We start from the raw sequence: 24,158 nt of genomic DNA, 5'->3' as shown, positions 1-24,158 counted from the left end.
GTCATTGCACTGCTGCTGTTACTCAAGTGCCTCTGATTTTTTAAATTCAAATAAAGCCTTCCTAATAATAACAATGTGCTTCTTACCAGTACCACTACCCTGAACCCTTCTAAGTATTACTTGGGATGGAAGCACCAACAAACCAATGTCTTACTGGGTATAAAGTCAAAGGAGTGCACGTTCCTCTGACTCTAGAGACATGCTGATTTATATAAGTGTTGCAAAGATGTCTCGTATTTTATTAAGCTAAATTGATCAATAATTCAACTGAATCAATCTTTAAGTAATAGATTTGAAGGGTAAGAAGAAAATATAGAAAAATTAATGATACAGAAGTTTAGCAAATGAGGAGACAACTGGATGTGAAATATAATGCTTTCTTGCTCAATCAAGGGGGCAAAGATGTTTTGCTTGGTTCCATCTTAACAATTAAAAATATGGTGATATCTTGAGTTTAATTCGTACTGTGACCAAGCTCTTAACTCAAAACACTGTTATGTCAAGTTATATTTTCCTTTTGAAATGCTTCAAAATGATATGAATTCATTCTGCCACCCCCAGAGCACCCCCATTTTTGGTTAGATTTTTTTTAGTAAAAATGTACTTTATAAATAACAAATAATGTATAAATGCACATGCACATAAAGCAATTTAAAAAAGAAAGATCAACTTTAAAATGGTAGAAACACAAAGTTGCACAAAAGTGAAGAGACAGAAGCATCATTTTGTTCATACTCTACTCATTCCAGCCTTCCTCCCTCTCTTGCTCTATCTCCCTCTATCTCTTCATAAAGTCAAACATAGCAAAAATAAAAACCACACAAAATCTCTTAACCCAAAGCTTCTCAAAGTGGACAAGAGCACAAGAGACAGAAGCACAGAGGCACAAAGCATAGAGGCTGCTCCCTTGAAGCCCTAAAGCCCTGTACTCTTGTGTTTATGCTCACTCTGGCGCTAACTCTTAACTCAAAATGCTGCTCTTATATCAAAGTGAAACCCAGGCTGAGTGATGGCCCTTATCCTAAAACAATCTTAAGTTGGGAGTTCTTAAGTAGAGGTTTCACTATACAATATAGTAATAATGTATGAGCTTTATTAATTTAATAATTTCACACAATAATCAAGACAAAAACTTAGGATTTTTTAAAGATTCAAATAGCTCAGTCAAATGAAAATTATCCACAGCCCAAATCCTTGCCAAAACTCTATCAATGTTTTCCTATAAAGAACTAAACCGAATAAACAAACAAAGAATTATAGGGTAATTGGTTACACAAGTCCAATAACCACACACAATAGCCCTTGCTATTGGAGAGTGCCAGTGTGTTTCTTTTCTCAGATTGCAAGCTAGCGGTAGCAATAAGCAAAGATTAGTTCCTCTATTTCTTTAACCCTGTCCATCACATACTTGGCATTTTCCTCTTAAGGTCATTGTCGGATCCCCCCCCCCCACACACACACACACACACACTACTTTTCATATCCATATTCCCAGTTATTTCTCTCTCAAATCAAACTGAGTCTATCTGATCCTATCTGATCCTCTCTGAAGCTAATAAAATCAGTCTAACTCAGGTAGCTTTATGAATCGGTCAAACTGGTAGAGCAGCGCAATTCAGATTTTGTGGCATGAATAAAAGTCAGATATTTAAAATTAGGATCAATTTCATGTTATGAAATTTATCACCCATACCACGTATTTACTGGAGCATTCCAGAAGCTTTTGTCCAAACAAATATCCTCATGGGCTGGTTGCGAGCAAATACAATACATTTTAGACATTATTTATTTATATTATCCATTAAATATAATATGTGAAAGGGAAATTTCTTTAATTTCACGAGCTATCATAAATAACAGTTATTATTTTCAAAACAGAAAAGGGTGGGCTACATTTATTGGGGGGGGGGGGGCAACAGACAAGATACTGCCATTGCTCAATGCAAAGAACATTCACAGAAATGAACAATGAATGGTAACTACAAAATCTCTAAGATTTAACTTTTTCCTTGTTGTTACCCTGGCTTCTTTACTAAAGTAGGAAACTTTTCTCAGAAAGTTAAGCCTCTTTTTCTCATTTCCTTATGTAATAATGCCCACTCATATTTTGTCAGCCACAAACTCCATCAGCTTCATTGGGTAAGAGGCCATAATTAAAATATTGACAAGAGTTCCATATCTCAAAAAAGTGAATCTATCCAAATATGTTTTTGTCCAGAAAATAAATAATTAAAGGAAAATAATACATTGGGAATTTATCATGCGGGTCCAATCTAGTCAAGGAGAAGGAGCCATCCATGAAGGGATTAACACCAGTCATTGCCCAAGTGATGTAAGGGATCACATGTGGTTTTTGAAAGACCAGTATTTCTAACTGAATTCCTTGCTCCTCTTTTAGTGCACCCCAAAGCCATGAAAAGGAAAAGAACAAACAGAAAGAATCCTTTCAAAAAGGAAATGAGTCTTGCTACCTCAGGTGGGGCCGGATTGCTTCTTCTCCTTGAGTAGAATGGTCCTTTCAATAAGTTCCCAATGTGCCATCGTCAGTCAGTATAGAAGAAGCCACCATAAAAAGGAGTTACCTTTCCAATGTGTGCCTGAATTTGTGGAAAAACTGTCACATCCAGATTCCATTCACCTGAGTGCTGTGTGTGATGGTTCTGGAAGTCTGGTTCTATATTCAGAGCGCCCTGAATGTGCTATGCTGCAAGGAGCTGTTTGGCTTTGTTGTAGAGGGATAAACTCTCTCCTTTCTTTTCAGGTAAGATTTTGCTGTCTTATTGTCAATACCAGTGTGCCTTCGCCACACTGGCAATGAATGTCCACAAAGTTAAAGCAATGGTATTCCTCGTAGTAACCTATGGATACGAGAGCTGGACCATAAGGAAGACTGAGCAAGGGAAGATAGATGCTTCTGAACTGTGGTATTGGAGGAAAATTATGAGAGTGCCTTGGACTGCAAGAAGATCAAACTAGTCCATATTCCAAGAAATTATGCTCACTGGAGGGAAGGATATTAGAGGCAAAGATTAAGTACTTTGGCCACATAATGAGAAGACAGGAAAGCTTGGAGAAGATAATGATGCTGGGGAAAATGGAAAGAAAAATGAAGAGGGGCTGACCAAGGGAAAGATGGATGGTATCCTTGAAGTGACTGGCTTGACCTTGAAGGAGCTGGGGGTGGTGACAGCCGACAGGGAGCTCTGGCATGGTCTGGTCCATGAGGTCAAGAAGAGTCGAAGTGACTGAATGAATAAACAACAACAATAACAACGTCAATGCAGACTAACATATGTTCCTACAAGGGTTTGATGGAAATGAAGAATGACCCTGATAGCCCAAGGCTCTAGCCATTGATCCTGTGAGGGTTTTCTATTTGAGTTCAAACCATGTGAACTGAGAGGGCCCATAAATGAGCGTTCCAGCCCTGGAGACTGGTATCTGTCACAGATGAGACACAGTGAATACCCAAAGAAATGAAGCAAAACCTGAAAAGCAGGGCTTTAAATTGGTAGGTGGCATAGAGATAAAAAAGGAAAGGTACATGTGCAATGATAAATGGATAAGGGAAAGATGCTTCTGAAAGACACAGAAAGATGAGAAAATCACTCAGAAAGATGTATTCCTATATTGTTTGGCAACTCTACATCCAGAATTTTACATATTCATTGTTGAATGTGCAGTTCAGAATTGAACTACCACCACACCATTTCTATCAAGGTAAAAACATAAATAAAAAAAATAAAAACAGTACAAGATAACAAAACTAGTTAAAAACACAGTTATCGTAAAACTTCAGAATATACAATAGCTGTGTACACAATACTCAGTGAAATCGGTTGCCGTAGTAAAACGGGCCTGATCAGGATATACAAGAGCCAGGCAAGGGGTAGTGCAAACAGCATTGGTAGGTCTAGGTATAGGATAACGTGAAACAGCAGCATAATCTTGCGGAACCTAGGCACTGGGCATTTGTGACTAGGGACTAGGCATTGTCAAAAGCAAGCTGAAACAACCAAGTTTTCAGGTCTCCGCGAATGTCGGCCAATGTTGGGGCTTGTCTAATTCTCGTTCCAAAACTGGGAGGCCACCACTGAGAAGGAAGGCCCTCTCTCTCATCCTCACCAACCACACTTGTGATGGAGGCGGGAGCGAGAGGAGGGTCTCCCCGGAAGAGCTTAGAGCCCGCTTCAGTTCATAGGGAAAGGGATCGAGACGACAAGCTGAACCAACAGTGTGATGTGGCAGGTAAAGCCAATGCAATTCTAAGCACCACCAACAGGACTCTAATGCCTAGATCAAGACTTTCCAACTATTTTGTGTTGGTGACTGAGGAGATGTGCATGCGTATGAGAGGGAGGGATGGAGGATGTGTGAATGTATGACAGGGAGGATTTAGTGGATAAGGAAGGATAACAGAACTGATGGGTTTAAATGAGTAAAGATGGTAACTTATATAGAAAAGTACGGTAACTTATATAGATAGGTACAGTAACTGCCACCAACATGAGGTAATAGTCTTCCTTCAGAGTTACAGAGAGGCAAGGAGACTGATCTTTATGAACAATAAAACTCAAGTTTATTTTGGTACATAAGCGTGTGTGGTTTCAATCAGTAAACGTTCCGGATATTAAGTTACAATGTAGTCTTTCTTGAATGGATATATCTTAAATAACTTCTCTTTGAACAGTAAATAAAACACCCGGTCAACTTATATCACCAGCCTTTCTCCTGAGTGACCATTAGCTGCCGTCTGCTTGTGACCAAGCCTCTATTTCCTAACTACCTAAAACTGTCCAAGAGCAGCGTCTCTTTTTCTGATTCCCCACAGCTCCTAACTTCCTTAGAAGTCTAACAGCAAAAACTGTTTTTTTCAAAAGGCACAGGCTTTTTTAACTGCCAACTAAGCCACGCCCCCTTCTCCTCCAGAGAGAGGTTACGTTGCCATGGCAACCCGCTGAACACAGCTGGCTTCCATGTGAGACCTGTCTTCATCAATACATAACTCCCCTTTTTTCCTTTTAATAAACAAATAAAATCATATCAATAATTCCCATTAACTCATAACATCCTTACAGTGACAAACTTTCATTTTGTGACACATTATTAGCAAATCGGAAGGTAAACCAACCCCTAATAATGAGAACATTAAGGCAGTTGGATCCATTCAACGGTGATCCTGCTGACATTCCTTCAACTTACAATCCTGGTGAGGTGAAGGAGGCACAACAGATGGAAGAGGAGAAGTCCCGTTCCACCTGGAGAGTGACCTGAGTCCCGCCCACAACCGAAGGGCCTCCCAACTGAGCAGAAGCTTGCTCCTCTCACCATCCAGAGCAACTATCTGCATCTACTAAATACACTCTCAAGTATCTGTTTATATTGCTGTCAGTACATATGTTTCCTCGATACTGTCTAGGATGCCTCTAACAACACTGAACCACCTCAGTTCTTTATCACCTTTCTGGTTGTTATTTTTTTCACCACCACTCTTCCCTCAATACCTGATACTACATGGGGTGTTTTACATAAACACTGCTTAGGTTTGCAGATGTTTTTCCCCAACAATTAAATAAATTATAGGAACATAATTAAGGCATTTCCAGCTACAGTTTTGAATGCTGAAACATAAATAACAGGATGGCCTGTGCAACCCTTCTTAGCCAGTATCATTTTCACATGTGTGTGTGTGTGTGTGTATATAATTTGTAACTCAACAACAATAAAATGCTTTACTACAGAAAGACACCAGTTCTTTTGTTATTCCTCCCACAGTGATCAGGTGGTAGCAACAATACAGTCACTGTATTGAAGAAACACTCCCTTTCTTAATAAGACATTTTAATGACAACAATGTTGTAAACATAACAATGTTAATTACTGCCAACAGCTTGGAGGACTATTGTTGTATAACCCTGCTTTTTTGCAGTCCCACTAATTACTTGTCATGCTCTTAAAACAATGTGGAGGAAAAGTACTACAGTTGTTAGGGTTTCCTACTAGTAGAGTTCCGGTGCATGTGGTGGATGTATATTGAACAAACCTGTGTGCAAGGCTGGATGTAACAGCTAGAGGGTACAAGGTCAGAGTCATACCAAGATCACTGATGGCCAAGTTGATCATGAAGTATTCTGCTGGTTTCAATAGGTTCTTTTTCTTGTAGGAAACATAGAGGAGGATACTGTTCCCACAAAAAGAGCATATGCCTGGAGGATAAAATACAATAAGTAATTGTTTGTTGTTCTGATTAATGGTAGCCCTAAAGTGAATCTATCATGGGGTTTTCTAAACAAGATTTGCTGAGGTTTGCCATTGCTTTCCTCTGAAAATGATTCATCAAAGATCACTGAGTAGGTTTCTATGGCCAAACATGGATTTGACCCCTGTCTCTCAGGGTCTTAGTTAGCTGTATTCAGTCTCAATTATCACTTTGATTTTACAGACAAGTATTATGCTGTCATTGTCAGTAATTCTCATGGCAAAGGTAAGAGAATGACTAATGCTAATTTTCTTTATGCATTTTGCAAAAATGATTACTCCTTAGTCCTTGTAGCATGATTTCCAACTTCTTTCTTCTCTAGTGCCAGATTATTTTTATCGCCCTTATCTCCAAAGTGGCCAGGCACTCTGAAAATCATTAAGAGAGAAGAACTTCATATATTATCATATATTATCATTTCCAACTTATCTATAGGGACAATAGGCAGATTAGAGAGAGTAGAGAGAGAAAGGCAGCATAGAAATCTTCAAAATAAATAAATAAAAATAAATAATTGTCCCTAAAGAGAAGTTGGAAATGGTAAAACATTACAGGATGGAAATAGAAGTGCATTAATGTGCACCCAATTAAGGTGAAGTTAAGCCGAGTGAGACTTCAGCCCACTCCACAAGAAACTGATGAGCAATCCAAGCCTCTTACACCGTACCAAATGTCTCATGACAAATATAGCTGATCCTATTGCAAATGGCAAATTCATTCACACACCTATTTACTATATGGCAAAGGTCAATTACACCACATCCAGCTCCAAGCCCCTTGTCTTCTGGAAATTTTCAACCACATTTTGCATAGAGCTACATCACAGACTTTATGGACAAACAATAAAACACTATATTCATATATTCCCCCTCTATTCTGCATGACACAAGCAGGTTTAAGAAGCAATTTAGAGGGCAGAAATCACACTGGAAAAAAGGGCAAACCAAGCGCCTTCTCAGCAGCCTTCTAGTTATTAATTTTGGAGTTCTGTGTTCCTCTTTTTTTTTTTTTAAGGAAAACATACCCACTCCAAGAAATCTCACTTGATCTCTGGAAAACTACAATCCTGGATATTCACAACTGCATTTTACTTTTAACTTGCAGTACTCTCAGGGCCCATCTAATCAGGCACCTATATTTAGGGATGGTCCAAAACATTGCTTCTTTAGACTGGCCCAGGATTCTTGAGAGATATTTTCACACTTTGCTTCCAAGTAGCAGAAGAAGAGCCCAGAACATCCAGCTGGGCCAAACCTGGTTCGGGCCACTGGACAGTCACGTTACCTTTTCCATTGTTTGTAGCAATTGCACCAACTATGGAACTCATTACTGGGTGCTATTGCTGGTGTCAAAAAAGATGCCAGCATAAACTGTGAAATGGAGGGGCAATTCCTCTCCTTTTCCCAGATCATGTGGTTACTTGACATCAGCAAAGACGCCTATATGAACTTGGGGAAAGAAGGTGATCACCCCTTCTTTCTCCAGTTCATATAGGCGTCTTTGCTGACTTCAGCAAAGGTACCCAGCAATAGCCAGGGACTGGCCATCTTACCCTCGGGCTTGTGTGAATATCTGGAATGGTTGGTATTAGAACCAGTCCTGCTGTTTTTATACCAACCCTAAAGAGTGAGACTGCTCCAGAGCATTCCTTGACTTCTGCTAATATGTTAGGGGTCAGAAGTCTCTGAGCACTGTGTGAACATTCAGGAGCCATTTTGGCCTGATTTCACGATATGTGGCCCATATAAACATACCTTTAAATATATTTGAATTTAACTAGGTGCAGATTTACTTAAGATAAATTATAAATTCTATTAGCCATTGTTAGGGAACAATGAGTTAGACTCTGCCAGCTGGATACTCTCCAGATATGTTGAGCTCTAACTCCCAATATCCCCAGCTAGCATGTTGGCCTAGGCAATATATAGCCCAATATATCCAGGAAATTCCCAGTTGAAGAAAAACAAAATATTATGTACTTCTGAATTGTACTTTTGGTTTCTTATCAGAACATCAGTTTTAGTTCAGCTTCCTACTAGAGATGATGTTTCACTGATGGTTTTAATGATTCAAGACAGGTGGAAGAAAGCTTTGACCTTCCAGATACTTTGGCCTACAATGCCCACCAGCCCCTATCCAATACAGCCAACAATAAAGGTATATGTAAGTTGAAGCTCAAAACATCTGGAAAGCATTTTTTTACTCCAGTTCAAAGCATATCTGGGGGGGGGAACACTTTGAAGATGAACTACTCCACACTTCAGGCATAATTATGATCATTCTAACACACTTCAATTGAAAAGGTGTTCTTTTAGCCCCACAAAAATCCTGTAACAAGTTATTAACATATATTTTGTGAACTCAGACTGATAGACGATGAGAAGCTAGCTTGACAAAGAATCTGATTATTTTGAGTGGTGAAGAAGTTCCTATGTGTAGTTTGGTCACTCTTGTTTAGCTTCTCCTGCCAGGAGTGACTAAACTCACTAGGAATTGAAACGGCTTGCTGGCCTTTTCGATGCCAACATCACAAACTTGGTTTAGCACATTTTTGTTTATGATCCTAGCTTTAAAAAAACCCCCAACAAATCAGAAATATTAATTCAAATGCGAACAAACAGCCTGGATGAAATTGGGGCTTACGCTTGTGTGCTAACCCGTTGGCCACACACATTGTTCCTGACTGAGCAGATCAATAAGAGAACATCATGTCTAGTTCAATGCAGGACCATGTGGTTGAAAACCATCACGTACGTACAACTAAAAGAGTGCATATTATGCTATGGAATTTGAAATATAATCAACATCATATGAAGAGAATCTTTAACAACTCTACTTACCAAATACAATATAAAAGACGCCAACAATAACATCAGCTGCTTCTGTTATTTTGGAATGAAATGTCGTATTTGCAAAGTAAGACTCCATCTGGAAAAAACAGAGGTGGTTAATTATGTGTTAGTGGTTTTCAATATCAGTGACAATGTTTTCAGACACAAGGCTAAGTATAATGCAGTAGTTCAACACCTATGTTTTTCCTTCACATATTACAGTAGTTTTAAAAACTGACTGAGAGTAGACAGAGAGTTTTGTTTTAGAATTATTCTTCAATAGAACATTTTGAACATTAAAAATAAAATAAAAACCATCATTCACAAGAATTGTATTACAGATGCCCATGTGTTAGACAAAATATTTGCATCAAGAATAAAACAGCTGTGATTACCCTGCAGCACCCTCAGTATTTCTCCACATATCAGATTCATAAAGGCACCGGTGAGCTGATCTGGCATGCAAGAGTTGGCTAGCCCATAATGTTCTGTATATAGAAGCCCTGAGCATAACAGCCTCATCTACATAATGTGTCTGGTAAAGGCAATAAGATTGGAGTTAAGTCAAAAGTTGAACTCTTTTGAAGCACTGCAAATGCACCTCTGACTGTCTCAAGAATCAGTATCAAATTGTGACATAAACCTTTCCAACTTTATCCAGAATAGCCTCTCTTACTTTTTCAGTCTAATATTAGCAACTAGGTGCTACAGGAAAAATCAAACTGTGAACCCTTATTTTTTAAAATCACAGAGAAAGTATAAACAGCATAAAATGATTTATTGTGAATACTGACCTAACCAACAACTTTTTTACATTTATAGCTCAAATTTCACATGCACTTTTGTATTAAATTACTATGGAAGGCTTATTCAAATGAAGAGTCAGTTAAAGTAACCTAGAGAAACCTTTTTAAAATATGGATGAGTAATCTTTAAGTGCTAAGGATAGCTTCACAAAAAGCAAATCTCTGTAGTAAAATTTAGGCCAGCCATTCTGAGTGTTGAGCTGATAGCCGGTAGACACCATGGGATCACATACATCTTTCCAATGACTCACCAAGTTGCTTATTTTGGCAAAAAATTAAAATTCAAGATTCAACTGTATGCTTGAATCACTTAGTGAACCTGATTAACACCATCTTGACAATAGCTGACATCTCCCCATGATCTGTATTGTTTACTGAGCTCTGCTATCAATATTATGTTAGAAATGCCAGAACAGTAATATTCTGTACCCAGGATCAACAGCCAGAATTAAAGGCATACATGCCAAACCCTGAAAACATCCTCATCAACAAACACATTCTTGATACATTTTGTACTGGACACATAGTTCGCAGATAAAGATTGCCACATATGGATTAGATATTGCTCATGCATATTTTGTCTTTGTCTGCTTAACTCTGATGCTTGAAATAAACTTTATCTCAAGCAGTGCTGTGAGCAGGTTGGATTGAAAGCAGTGCTGAATCCTGGTAGATCATTTGGCCAAAGGTTTTGTTTGAGTTTTTGTTTTGTTTTGGGGGGGGGGGTTGGGGAGGGGGGGTTCTATTAGTCTTGTTCCAGGTTTGTTCCAGTTCTGTTTCCCAACTGGAGGATAGAGGAGGGTTGATTTTCAGACCTCCGTACAACACATATAGTACATGCTTAGAAGAATGATATGCAAAAAGAATTAAACACGAATCCATGTGTAGGTGCAAATACACATTTGAGTTTAAATTGAGACTACTGGGTTGGGTTGGATCAAAAGTGATGCTACTTGAAAAGGACAACTACAAGCAACTAACACAACCTTTCCAGTCTAGGAATGGAGAAAGTGCATCCCAAAGTCTTCATGTTGCCCATAAAGATGTTTTGCAGTTCTTCACAAAATTATTTTGTATTTATTTTCTGCTTTAGACAAAGATCTATCCTGGGCCCCTAGGGATTCAGGACTACGTATAAACACAGTATTTCAAATGAATCTGAAAATATTGCAACTTTGGGATGCATTTCCAAAATATTATGGTTCTACATTAGCTTCAGTACTTTTAAGGACTGACTCATGAGAGCATCATTTGCCATTCTGCTTCAGGCAACAAAAATGTCCTTGGTGCAGCCTTGGTTGTTGACATACAAATTATGTTTTGAATCAAGCGTTTCTTCTGGTTAGGTCTTCCCAAGACATAAGACCAGTTCAAGGAAGGTGGAAAGTTTGAGTATATGTAAGAGGAACAGACCATGGAAATAGATTATAACCACCCTTATCTATGGGGAATACATTCCAAGACTTGCTTGTGGATATCTGAAACCATGGATAACAGCAAACCCATTATTGTTACAATTATTCCACTTTTATTTCTTGATTGAGACACAAACTGACTCACAACATTGAAATGCAATTTTAAAAGGGCCTTTCCTTACATACAGGGAGACGCAACCTGCCAAATAGCCTGAATCTGAGCCATATAGGGCCTTATATGTCATGTCTGTCACTTTGAATTGTTCCCAGAAGTCAGTGGAGTTACTGCAACAGGAATTATGTGCTCCCTGTAACCAGCCCTGGTTAGCACTCTGGCCACTGATCTCTGGACCACCCTGTTTCTGAACATTCTTCAAAACCACAAATAGCGTACTCTACTGTAATATAAACAGGATGTAACTAAGGCATGGCCAGATCAAAATCTCAAGGAATGGGTGCAGTTGTCACCAGGTTTTTAATGTGCAAAGGCACTCCCGGAAATTGCAGAAACCTGAGCCTCAAGCTTCAAAGCTGAGTTCAGGAGTAACTCCAAACAATCTACAAATCTGCAAATGTGGGAAACCAGCATTAAGGGCCCTCATAACCACCTGTGTTCTAAGGGCTCTGTCCTACGATGTTGCCAGGACAGAGCACCAGCGGAAGTAGCCCTGCGTCATGTGATGTGCTCTGGCGGAAGTCCTGTAAGTAGGACTGGGCAAAAGCCTCATGTGATGAGGTCATATGAGCAATTTTGTATTGTCTGGAATACATTTCAATTTCTTTGCTGTGCCCAGTCTATTATTGATAACGAACACTTGTTTAGAGCCAAAACAGCTTTCTTGACTCTGGCTGGAAAGGAGTAGTTAAGTTGGATGTCTTCCACATATAGATGGCATCACACTCCAAAAGTACCGCTGACCTCTCTTGGCAGTTTCATGTATATATTAAATAGTATGGAGGATAAAACAGAGTCGTGAAGGATCAATGGCCAGGAGTTCAAACAGGAATTCCCCTTCTAGCTTTGCCCCCCCCAGGAGGGAACACCACCACTGTAAAACACAATAATAATAATAATAATAATAATAATAATAATAATAATAATAATAATAATAAAACTTTATTTATATCCCGCCACCATCTCCCCGTGGGGACTCGGGGCGGCTCACAATGTTACAAAAGTAACAGTACAAATACATTAACAATACACACAGTTTGAAACACAAGAGGATGATAAAACAAGTTAAAACAAAGATTTAAACAACAATAATAATATCAATAGTAATAATATCAAACAACCACCAATGCGATTCAGTCAACTTCAAAGGTGGGGGGACTATAGCAGCAATATAAGATAAAATCATTAGATTAAAATATCCCAGTGAAAGGAACCTAATAACATTCAGAATAGAATTATAATTATAATGAGGCTGGTCATCCAATGGCTGTCTCTCCAAAGGCCAGCCCAAACATCCAGGTTTTCAATTGTTTCTTAAAGGATGGTAGGGAAGGCGCCAACCTAATCTCCCTGGGGAGGGAGTTCCAGAGCCGGGGGGCCACGGCCGAGAAGGCCCTCCAAATCACTACCTCCAAATCACAATTCAGTGAGATGGCCCAAAAGGATACCATGGTCAATGGTATCAAAAGCCACTATATTTTTACTATTCTGTAACATTAAGAGACTTAGGACCTTCTCGCACCAGTGTGTGTGCGCGTCCTTTTGCCAGCAAGTGTGGTGAAACAGCAGGTGAATGGGGTGACTCTGGCAGTCCATGTGCTGCTCTGGTGCAGCAACACTTTCCCCATCACACGTGAGAAGTGTTGCCCAACCGGGGCCTCCACTGAAAGTTGAGGGACATCATGTGATGGGCTGCATGCCCATCAATTTCTCTACTGGCTGGCAAGTGTCCTAGGATGCTTAAATTGGTAAGTATGATGAGGTCCCTAGAGAAACCCCCAAATACTTTGGAGGGGAGGGGGGTATTTAGGATAGTGTGGCTAAGTTAAGTCATGTATATCAAATCCATTGATAAGGAGCCATACTATAGCTGTACCGAGCACAAATCCATTTATAGCATCAAGTGGCCCTATTCATTTCTGTAATAGCCTTTGCTGTACATATAAGACACATGACTGCAGCTTCCAAGTTCACTAGTAATTGTAGAGAACTCAAGCAGTGTAATATTTTTACATCTATTTCTCAAAATGGAAACTGAAGTGTCTTTGTCAATTTTTAGTTACTAATATAATCATAAATATTTTAGCAAAAATAAGTTCCCATTAAAACCTTAATGACATTTTCAAAGGTAACAATCCTATATGCATCACTAGAAAGTTCCCACAATGAATTTGATATCAGTATAGACATATGCAACATGTGGGGCTTGATGAATCCAAGGCTGGAGTTAAAATTGCTGGAAGAAACATTAACAACCTTAGATATGCAGAGAACACCACTCTAATGGCTGAAAGTGAGGAGGAACTGAGAAGCCTTATCACCAAGGTAAAAGAAGAAAGCGCAAAAGCTGGGTTGCAGTTAAACATCAAGAAAACCAAGATTATGGCAACCAGACTGATTGATAACTGGCAAACAGAGGGAGAAAACGTGGAAGCAGTGACAGACTTTATATTTCTAGGCACAAAGATCACTCCAGATGCAGACTGCAGCCAGGAAATCAAAAGACGTTTACTTCTTTGGAGGAGAGCAATGGCCAACCTCAATAAAATAGTGAAGGGCAGAGACATCACACAGGCAACAAAGGTCCACATAGTGAAAGCAATGGTATTCCCCATAGTAACCTATGGATGTGAGAGCTGGACCATAAAGAAGGCTGAGCGAAGGAAGATAGATTTTTGAACTTTGGTGCTGGAGGAAAATCCTGAGAGTGCCTTGGACCGCAAAAAGATCCAGCCAGTCCATACTCCAGGAAATAATGCCCTGCTGCTCACTGGAGGGAAGGATATTAGAGGTAAAGTATTTTGGCCACACATGAGAAGACAGGATAGCTTGGAAAAGATCACGATGCTGGGGAAAATGGAAGGAAAAAGGAAGAGAGACCGACTAAGGGCGAGATGGGTGGATGCTATTCTTTGAAGTGACTGGCTTGGCCTTGAAGGAACTGGGGGTGGCGACAGCCGACAGGATGCTCTGGCGTGGACTGGTCCATGAGGTCACGAGGAGTCGGAGATGTCTGAACGAATAAACAACAACATAGACATATGGAAAATTGCTTCATTTTCTATCTCCTTATCCAAATATTTCTGTTTGGCTATTTTTCTAAATTTGTTTTAGAAAAATTACCAAATCAAAGATTTCTATAAATGCCTATATTACTACTGTTACAGAGGTACTACCAATATGTGGTGATTAAGCTCCACGTTCTACTTTTCCTCCTACAAAGTGAGTGAAAAACATTGTTTATTTGTTTTGATTTAGATGAGCAATATAAAAACAATGGATGGGGTGGTAGTAAAAAAAAAACAAGAAAAAACACCCACAGTGAAGCATTACATCTGAATTCCAAACTAATTGAATGCTTTCTGGCAATGTCTAGAACATAAAATGTTCTGCCACCGAAAGATTTGATTTATGCAGCTATCAAATACATGGCTTTAAAAATGCATTTATGAGTTATCTAAGGACATCAGAAGAAACTGAAGAACTTGTTTATAGCCTAGTATGCTCAAAAAATAAAGTCAGAATCAGACAGACAGATGATGGTATATAATTCTACCATTCCTCAAAACTAGAACCAAACCATTGAAATCAGTTGATCTTAAATTAGTTGTGATTAGCATATCACTATTGTTTTAATAACTCTTTTCTAAATGGGACTAAGACTGAATATAGATCTCCATTTTTTAATTAATTTAGTCGCTCAGATTGCCAAGGAAAGTACCATTGCTTCACTTTTATAAAAAAATTTATGGTGAATGAAAAAACCTAGCAATTGCTTTTGGCAGCATTAGCACAGACGTGTGCTATGAGATGTACTATAAGTATTTTTGGAAGATCACAAACCCTATCACCACACACCTCCTGCCTCCCATATGATTTTTTTCAATAGTTTAAAAATAAATTCTGCAAGTGATTGGTTAGTGCTTACAAGGTTACTGACTTTGTGGTTTAAAGGATTAGAAATCTACACTATAATAATGAATTCTGGATGTATTTTTTAAAAAATATGGAGTTAGAGTAAGGACACTCAGTTCTCAATTAATATAATGGAAATAGTAGCTCAAGCTGAGGCAAATGACTTTGAACACTGCTTTATTTTCACTGGAGAGAAAGTGATACTTCAATAGCTTTACCAATCTCTTACTGTTTTACATCTGGCTAGCACTTGCTCCATCGTTTTTTGTTTTTTGGCTTCTTCTCAAGAGTTATTTATGACAAGATAGAACAAGGATACGCCCAAAACATATCATTTGAAAATAAAAGAGGTTAATGTCACATTGATTAGGACAATGGGTGCCTACTCAAGGTTATTGCTAAGGTTATAAGCCTTAGTTCTCTCACTGGTTTTATGAGCCTAAATTTTGCTAATGTGTTTGATATGTACTTGCTTGTCACCCCTTGCATGTTTGTCAGCTACCTTTATTCCTGATAGAACTTCCTTGTTAAAATGATCTTTAAATATTAAAAATGAAAATATTTCTTGAAAAATGGAACAGATGATAAATGAATATTCTTAAGCATATCACATTTGCATCCCCTGCCAGATAAATTGCCTTCATGACAACTCTTTATGCAACTCTTCCAAGCACTTTGTTTTTTCACCTATACCAGTAGTTCTCAAGTGTTTTGTCCTTCAATTCCCAGAAATTCTAATATCTAGTAAACTGGCTGGGATTTCTGAGAGTTGTTGGCCAAAACACCTAGGGACCCACAGGTTGAGAACCTCTTGTACTTTATTTATACAAAATGTGCCATTCCCACCTTCCCATAACTTTCAACCAAAAGAAAATGAAGCATTCTAAATTAAATCCTCAGTTTTAAGAGTGGATTGCCTCAGAAAGTAAAAAAGTATGTGTACATTGAGGTACAATATCACTGTAGAGGACTTTTTTTTTAGTTTGGAGATTTTAATTCAGTTACATGAACTGTCACAATAATTTTTCATGACATTCCTTGTTTAATATTAACAGTAAACTCTGATGTATCATCTGTTCACACGGCTCACAGAATGACTATCAATTGGCAAATTATTACAACACCTTACAATTAAGAAAATCCTAAATTAGCAAAATATACACTGTAATTAAAGGCAGTAAGAACGTTCTTCTGCATAGTTGTTCATCTCTCGTTAAAGGTATATTTCTCTGGTGGGTATACAAGAGAATATTTTTCCTCGATTTCATGTAGTATCTTGAGAAGTATAAAAATGCTGCTGCAGGCAAACAATTATTTCCATATGATCCAACCTTCTGCGTTCTCCTAATGGGCTTTTATGACTTCCTAATATATCACTTCAAAGCATTTGCTAATTATGGACACTTAATTTGTCAACAGAGCCTTTGTGTCTCCGGCTTTCAAACTGGTGTCTTAACTGCAGTAACTAGCTATATAATTTAAGTGGTAAAATAAAATTGGTGCAGTTATGTTAATATTACAGAATGATTGCAGTAGTTGGCAAAACAAACACATTTAGTAATTTCTTCTGTTGATATAAAGAATGACAGTTGATTTATTAACTGAGGACTAAATATTTTTGAAGTACCCATTCTTGTCTATTCCTGAAAGATAAGTAAGTTGGACCCTTATTAGTACTTGGATATGAGAATATCAGGTGATGTAGCTTATATTTCAGATGAAGGAATTGGCAAAAACACTTCTTGGTTATTTCTTACTTTTTAAAAACCCTATGATCTGTATGGGTTGCTGCAAGTTAGCAGGCAACTTGAAGACACACACACAATGATTGTACTTATTGTCATTCTCTTTGTACTATATATATATATATATGGCTGCCATTTATTTTCCGGGCCCAATTCAAGGTGCAGGTTATCACCTACAAAGCCCTAAACAGTTTGGGACCCACCTACCTTAGAGACCGCATTTTCCCCTATGAACCTGCACGACCTCTTCGCTCGTCGGGGGAGGCCCTCCTCTCGCTCCCACCACCTTCTCAGTCTCGGCTGGTGGGGACGAGAGAGAGGGCCTTCTCCATCGTGGCCCCCCGGCTCTGGAACTCGCTCCCCGGGGAGATTAGGCAGGCCCCTACCCTCCTCTGCTTTCGGACGAGCCTGAAGACTTGGCTCTTCCGGGAGGCTTTTGGTGACTGATCTCTATATCATTGACCGGCTGCCCATTTCAGTGAACGCCTTCCCCAGTATTATAATAGCACTTTATAGCCATTACAGCTGAGTAACCTCCTTCCCTTGATGATATGATTTATTTGCACTCTTAGCACTTTGGCCTAGATTCTTTGAACTTTATCCATGATTTTAACATTTTATCTTGTATGTGGTTTTTATGACTTGTTTTTATGGTTTGATTATTGGTTTCATTGGTTTCTTGTCTTGTTTTTATTGTTTTATTCGGGCTTGGCCCCATGTAAGCCTCCCCGAGTCCCTTCGGGGAGATGGGGCGGGGTATAAGAATAAAATTATTATTATATTATTATTATACAGCATATATGAGAAAACAATAAACTATGTTTGGTTCCTAGCCCCATTTTACGACCCCTAAAGCCCCTCAGGTGTTTCTCAAGGACCCCTGATCCTCCACTAAATTACGCTTAATGTCTTAATTTTCGAGCCAAAAATCCACTCCAGAAAAAAAGCCAGTAACTGTCAGAAAAATGTTTGCATCCACCTTCCCCATCCTCAAATGAAGAAAAATGAAGAAAAGTATGAATATCTCAAACAAAACAGAAATGGTCATTTGCAATTGTACAATAAGGAATAGAGAGGACTTGGCACAACTAGAAGTAATACAAATAGCTCTTCCAGATTTCACACACAATGATATCCACCTTTAGTTTAAAAATGTTGCTTAACTGAACTTACATCTTTGAGGTACTGAAAATTATAGTGTTGTCGAAGGCACACCATGACAATGAACAAAATCTGGCTACCAGTTTTTAAAAACTCTAAAATCAGGACAATAAATAAAGAACAACACTCTGAAAACAGTAGAATTCCTGACATGAAACAATCAGGGCCTGCCAACACCTCCCAACAAAGGATTCCCCCAGGCAGGAATTAGCCAAGCTTTGAGGCTGCAAGGTTTTTCAGTGATAATCAAGGTGATCAAATGCAACATTCACACTTGCCTCAAACAGACAAGAGTTCTTTGTCCCACCCTGGACCTTCCACAGATATATAAACTCCACTTGCCTAGTTTCTAACAGACCTCACAACCTCTGAGGATGCCTGCCATAGATGTGGGCGAAATGTCAGGAGATAATACTTCTAGAACACAGCCATACAACCTGGAAAACTCACAGAGACTCAATAATGGATAGGTTTATTTTAGCATGCTTATTTGGAAAGGGAAGCACATTGTTTGCTTTTTGAAATTCTTAAAAATCTTTGCTTTAAACGTTTTTGGGGGAAAAGTGAGGTACATATAAAACAAATGAATTGACTAGTCTTAGAATGAAATATAAAAGAACTTACAAATAGCCACTTGCCTAATGACCAAGAACCATAAACAATGAATCAATCAGTAAAACTTATAAAATTGGCAGGATGTAGCATTTATGTCAGCCCCACAGTACTGATGTTACACATACCAATTCATTTTACCCTGTCTTTCCTCCAAGAAATTCAAGATGCCTTATTAGGATGTCACATATCTCACTTTGTATTTACAGCAATCCTGAGAGTTAAAAGCCAAGGTACACTGACTAGTCACCATAAAATCCAATATGATTCACCACTCAGTTGAGACTTTGGTGCTAGTATACCTTCTCCTAACTTAAAACATTAAGCAATATATTACTCTGGATTCCCAAAAATGACCAGGAAAAAACTTTACAAATACAATCAGCCCATGGCTTGAAAATATATGCTACAAAATTTCAAAAAGTAAACCTTGGTTTTGCCATTTTAAAGGGCAACATTTACTGCCTTTGTATATAATGAGACTTGAGCATTCACAGATTTTGGTATTCACGGTGGTGGTGGAGTCCTAGGACCAAACCACAGTCGATACCAAGAACCCATTATAACAGGTTTACAGAAGGGAGAACCCAAATAACTTAATTCCTGATCTTGAAACTTTGTGTTCTTCTATCAGAGTTGTTATCATTTACAATATGTCAACCTTATAAGTAAATGGAATATATCAACTGGCGTGCTATGACTCAACAGCTGTAGGGGCATAAGAGCTCAAGTCATACAATATTCAGTCAGAAAGTGAATGAAAAAAATCAGAAAAGTAAGTATTTTTCACATTTATAATATAGGTGGTTTCGATTTAAAGAGCAATCTCATGCAAATTCCTGGAAAACGAAAAAGCTATCTTCTTAAAGTGTATACATCTTCTTTGGGGAGAGGAGGAATATTCTTTTTAAAAAGAAAAGATCTTAGAATCATATTCTCCACTTCAATCTTCACAATAATCCTTGAGGTCAATTAGACTAATTCAAAAATAACTCTCTCTCATTGTCAACTGTAATACAGTGTTCCCTTACTTATTGCGAGGGTTACGTTCCAGGGCCACCCGCAATAAGTCAAAATCCACGAAGTAGGAACACTATTTTTAATATTTATACATTATTTTAGTAGTTATACACTATTTTAAGTCTTTATCAACCAATTGTGTGTTGCTAAATCGCCTCCTTCTCCTCCCGTTGCCACTTGGCCTCCTTTCCGCTCCCTTCGGCTTCTCCTTCCTCGCTTCCTTAGGCTGTAAATTGTAAACTTTTATGATTTATAATATTCTTTTAGAGTTTATTGAAAAACCGAGAAACAGCGAATAAGCAAAAAGTGAACCGCGAAGTATTTATTTTTTTTTTATATTTTTTTAATAATTTTTATTAAGGATTTCTCGATTACATAGGTTAAAAAGATCGGGGAAGGAAAAGGGAATAGGTGAGGTAAGGGTGGGGAAGGGTGTGAGGAAGTTGGGAAAGTGAAGGAAGGGGAGGGGGGGTAAAGGGTTGGGTAATGGAGGGAGGGTATAGAGATAGTCTTCCAATTACTTCCATATCAGTAAGTGTAGTAAGGTTCTAATAGTCATTCTTTTTGTTCTTACTTTGATAAGTAATTTCTAAATTTTTCCCAGTTTGTTTCCTTGATACATTTTCCTCTAGATTCTTTCAATAAAAATGTTAATTTGTCCATTTCTTGTATGTCTACCAGTTTCTGTAGCCAATGTTCTTTCGTTGGGGTTTCTGCCAATTTCCATTTTTTAGCAAATGCTATTCTTGCTGCTGTTGAACTGTACATGAATAAAATATCATCATTTTTATCAAATTGTGTGTCTGAATCTGTTATTCCAAGTAGGTAGTATTCTGGTTTGATGGGGAATTTCCTATTTAATATGGTTTGTGTCTCTTCGTGTATTATCTTCCAATATTTCTTAGCCTTTTCACAGGACCACCAGATATGATAGAAAGAGCCTTCATGGATCTTGCATTTCCAGCAAGCATTGTTGTAGAATTTATACATCTGTCCAAGTTTTTTAGGGGTCATATACCAGCGGTGAAAGACCTTTAGCCAATTCTCTTTCAATTCGGCTGCATATGTATACTTCAGCTTTTTGTTCCATATTAGTTCCCAGTCATCTAGCATGATTGGGTGTCCTATGTTTCTGGCCCAATTCACCATGCAGTTTTTAATTGTGACTGTCTCTGTTGACCAGTCTAGTAGTGTGTCGTATATCCTGGAGATTGTCTTCTTTTTTAATTGCATAATTTTGTCCCAAATCGTATTGGAATCATTAAAACCAATTTGAGAATCCTTAACATATTGCTCTTTGATAATAGCATATTGAAACCATGACATACCTTTGAATTTTTCCTTCAGTGTTTCCTGTGGTTTTAGCTCGTAAGTTCCGTTTTTTTTCCTCAGTAAGTGTTTATAACACGGCCAGGTTGTCCATTGTGTAATGTGTCTTTGAGTGGATTCTAATGGAGAGATCCATAACGGTGTTTTATTATGAAAGTGTTTCTTATATTTCTCCCATACTTTTATTAATGCTGCTCTCACGAAATGATTGCCGAAAGTCTTTTCGACCTTTCTTTTATCATATCCCACGTACGCGTGCCATCCACGGCGCAAATCGAATCCTTCTAATGTCAGTATATTGTTATCTTCTAGAGTTGTCCATTCTTTCACCCATTGTAAAGCACATGCCTCATAATAGAGTTTTAAATTTGGTAGACCGAAACCGCCTCTTTTTGTTAAATCAGTCATAACAGTATAACTGATTCTTGGTCTTTTGCCTTTCCACACAAATTTAGAAATGTCTTTGTTCCATTCCGCGAATGGTTTTTGGGTCCTTATAATGGGTAGATTCTGGAATAAATATAATATTTTTGGGAGCACATTCATTTTGATAACCGCCACTCGACCTAGCAAGGAGATGTTTAAATTTTGCCAATTCAATAAGTCTTTTTTAATTTCCTTCCATTTGTCTTGATAATTGTTTTTTAGTAGCTGTGCATTTTTTGCAGTAATCCAGATTCCAAGATATTTCATTTTTGTTACTATCTTAAACCCCGTTGATTCTTCTAATTTGTTCTGTCTTTCTTTTGTTATGTTTTTGGTCAAAATTTTAGTTTTATCCTTATTTATGAAAAAACCTGCTAGCTGGCCGAAACTTTCAATTTTATTGATCCATTTTGATAGCTGCGAACATGGTTCCTCAATGAAACATATAATGTCGTCGGCGAAAGCACGGATTTTGTATTCTTGGTTTCTTATTTTGGTGCCTTTTAAATGGTCGTCCTTCCGAATGTTCCTGATCAAAATTTCTAAGGCAAAAATGAAAATCAGGGGAGAAAGGGGACATCCCTGTCTTGTTCCTTTTTCAATTGGAATTAGTTTTGAGTGATGGCCGTTAATTAATAGTTTTGCTTCCTGTTTGGTGTAGATCGCCTCAATAGCATTTGCAAAGTAATAACCCATGTCCAATTCTTTTATGAGTAATTTAAAAAAAACCCAATTTAAATTGTCAAATGCTTTTTCAGCATCAATAGCTATTAGGGCGATTTCCTTTTGGTGATATGTTTCGTAATATTCAATGATATCAAGTACACATCTGACATTATCCTTCATGTGCCTGTTTGGTAAAAAACCTTTTTGATCATATCCTATCCAATTATTCAAGAATGTTTTAAATCTATTTGCTAGAATTGTGGTAAAAATTTTGTAATCCGTGTTCAATAGTGAGATCGGCCTGAAATTCTTTACGTCCGAGTTGTTTGTGTTGTTCTTTGGTATTACTATTATGTCCGCTTGTTTCCAAGATTCTGGGATTATTTTTTCTTTTAATACTGAATTCATTATTTGTTTTAGAAATGGCGTGATCTCTTCGGCCAGAGTTTTATAGAAAATTGTTGTAAATCCATCTGGGCCAGGGGCTGAGTTGGATCTCATCATTTTTAAAGCTTTTTTGATTTCTTCGTCTGTTATATCTTTGTTTAGTAGTTCCCTTTGGCTTTCTGTTATTTTTTGCAGTCCTTGATTGCTCAGATATAGTGAGATTTCATTTGGGTCTATGTCATTTTTTTGATAGAGTACCTTATAAAAGTCTTGAAATTGTGATATTATATCTTCATCTCTTGTCAAGGTCTTTCCTTCTTTATTGATTTTGATTATCTGTTGTTTTTGCGCTTTTTTATTTATTTTTCGAGCTAGCCAAGCACCTGGCTTATTTGCATTTTCAAAGCTATACTGCTTGATGAACTTAAGTTGCTTTGCTGTTTGCTCCATTTCCAAATTTCTTTTGTTATTTTTCAGTCCCATTAGGAGTTTGGCTAGTCCTTCTTCGTGGGGTCTCTCTTTTAGCTTTTTTTCTATTAGGGTTATTTCCTTGCTAAGTTCGTTCATTTTTTGATTTTTCAGTTTATTTCTTATCGCTTTTTGCTGAATAAAGTGACCTCTTAGGACAGCCTTAAATGTGTCCCATACAATATGGTCACTTGTTTCAGGGATCCAATTGAATTTAAAAAATTCTTGTGTAAGTTTTTTGCAATTATCTATATCTTCTTCTTTTTTAAGAAGATTGTCATCCAGTCTCCATTTTTTCATTGTCCTTTTTTGATTTATCTGCATTTCTATTGGACAGTGGTCTGACTTATCTCTGGGTAAGATATTAATATAGTCTACTTTAGTGCAAAGAGAGTTAGACAGCCATACCATGTCAATTCTTGACCACGACCTGTGGCTGTGGGAATAAAAGGTATAGTCCTTGCTTTCCAAATTGTGAATTCGCCAGATGTCTTGGAGGTATAATTCCTCTTTTAATTTTTTGAAATTTTGTGGCATAAGTCTCGCGTTTGCCTGTTTCTTATTTTTTATCTTTTTACTTGTATCTAAGTTTATATCCATTATACTATTGAAATCCCCTAATATAATCAATTGGTCAAAGTCCGAATTGGTTAACTGTTTTCTTAATTCACTAACAAAGTGACGTTGAGGGCCGTTGGGAGCGTAGATATTACAAATGAGTATTCTCTGCATGTCTAGATGTATTAGCACTGCTACATATCTTCCCTCACTATCCTTAAACTCTAACGTAGCTGGGATATTTTCGTTAACATAAAGTACTACACCCCCTTTTTTTTTTTGGTCTGAGGAACAGAATTCTTTTCCAATCTTTCTGTTAATTAACAAGGCCTCATGTTTATACGCAATGTGTGTCTCTTGTAAGGCCACAAAATCATACTTTCCT

General features: G+C 37.8%; 1 protein-coding gene across 2 annotated transcripts in view; it reads right to left on the bottom strand.

The window, feature by feature from the left end:
* Positions 1-24,158, bottom strand: part of LOC100564656 (opsin-5) — a 71,883-nt gene that overhangs the window by 30,666 nt on the left and 17,059 nt on the right. For both annotated transcript variants that reach the window (XM_062980419.1, XM_003223528.4), the window contains exons 2-3: positions 9,100-9,187; positions 6,044-6,206 (exon numbers count right to left, since the gene is read on the bottom strand). In XM_062980419.1, coding sequence (XP_062836489.1) covers positions 6,044-6,206; positions 9,100-9,187 — 251 coding nt within the window. The remainder of the gene's footprint in view (positions 1-6,043; positions 6,207-9,099; positions 9,188-24,158) is intronic.

This window comes from Anolis carolinensis, chromosome 4 (genome assembly GCF_035594765.1).
Source record: "Anolis carolinensis isolate JA03-04 chromosome 4, rAnoCar3.1.pri, whole genome shotgun sequence".
Classification (NCBI taxonomy): domain Eukaryota; kingdom Metazoa; phylum Chordata; class Lepidosauria; order Squamata; family Dactyloidae; genus Anolis; species Anolis carolinensis.
Note: the sequence above shows the minus strand (reverse complement) of the source record. Positions and strands in the feature narration are given on the sequence as shown.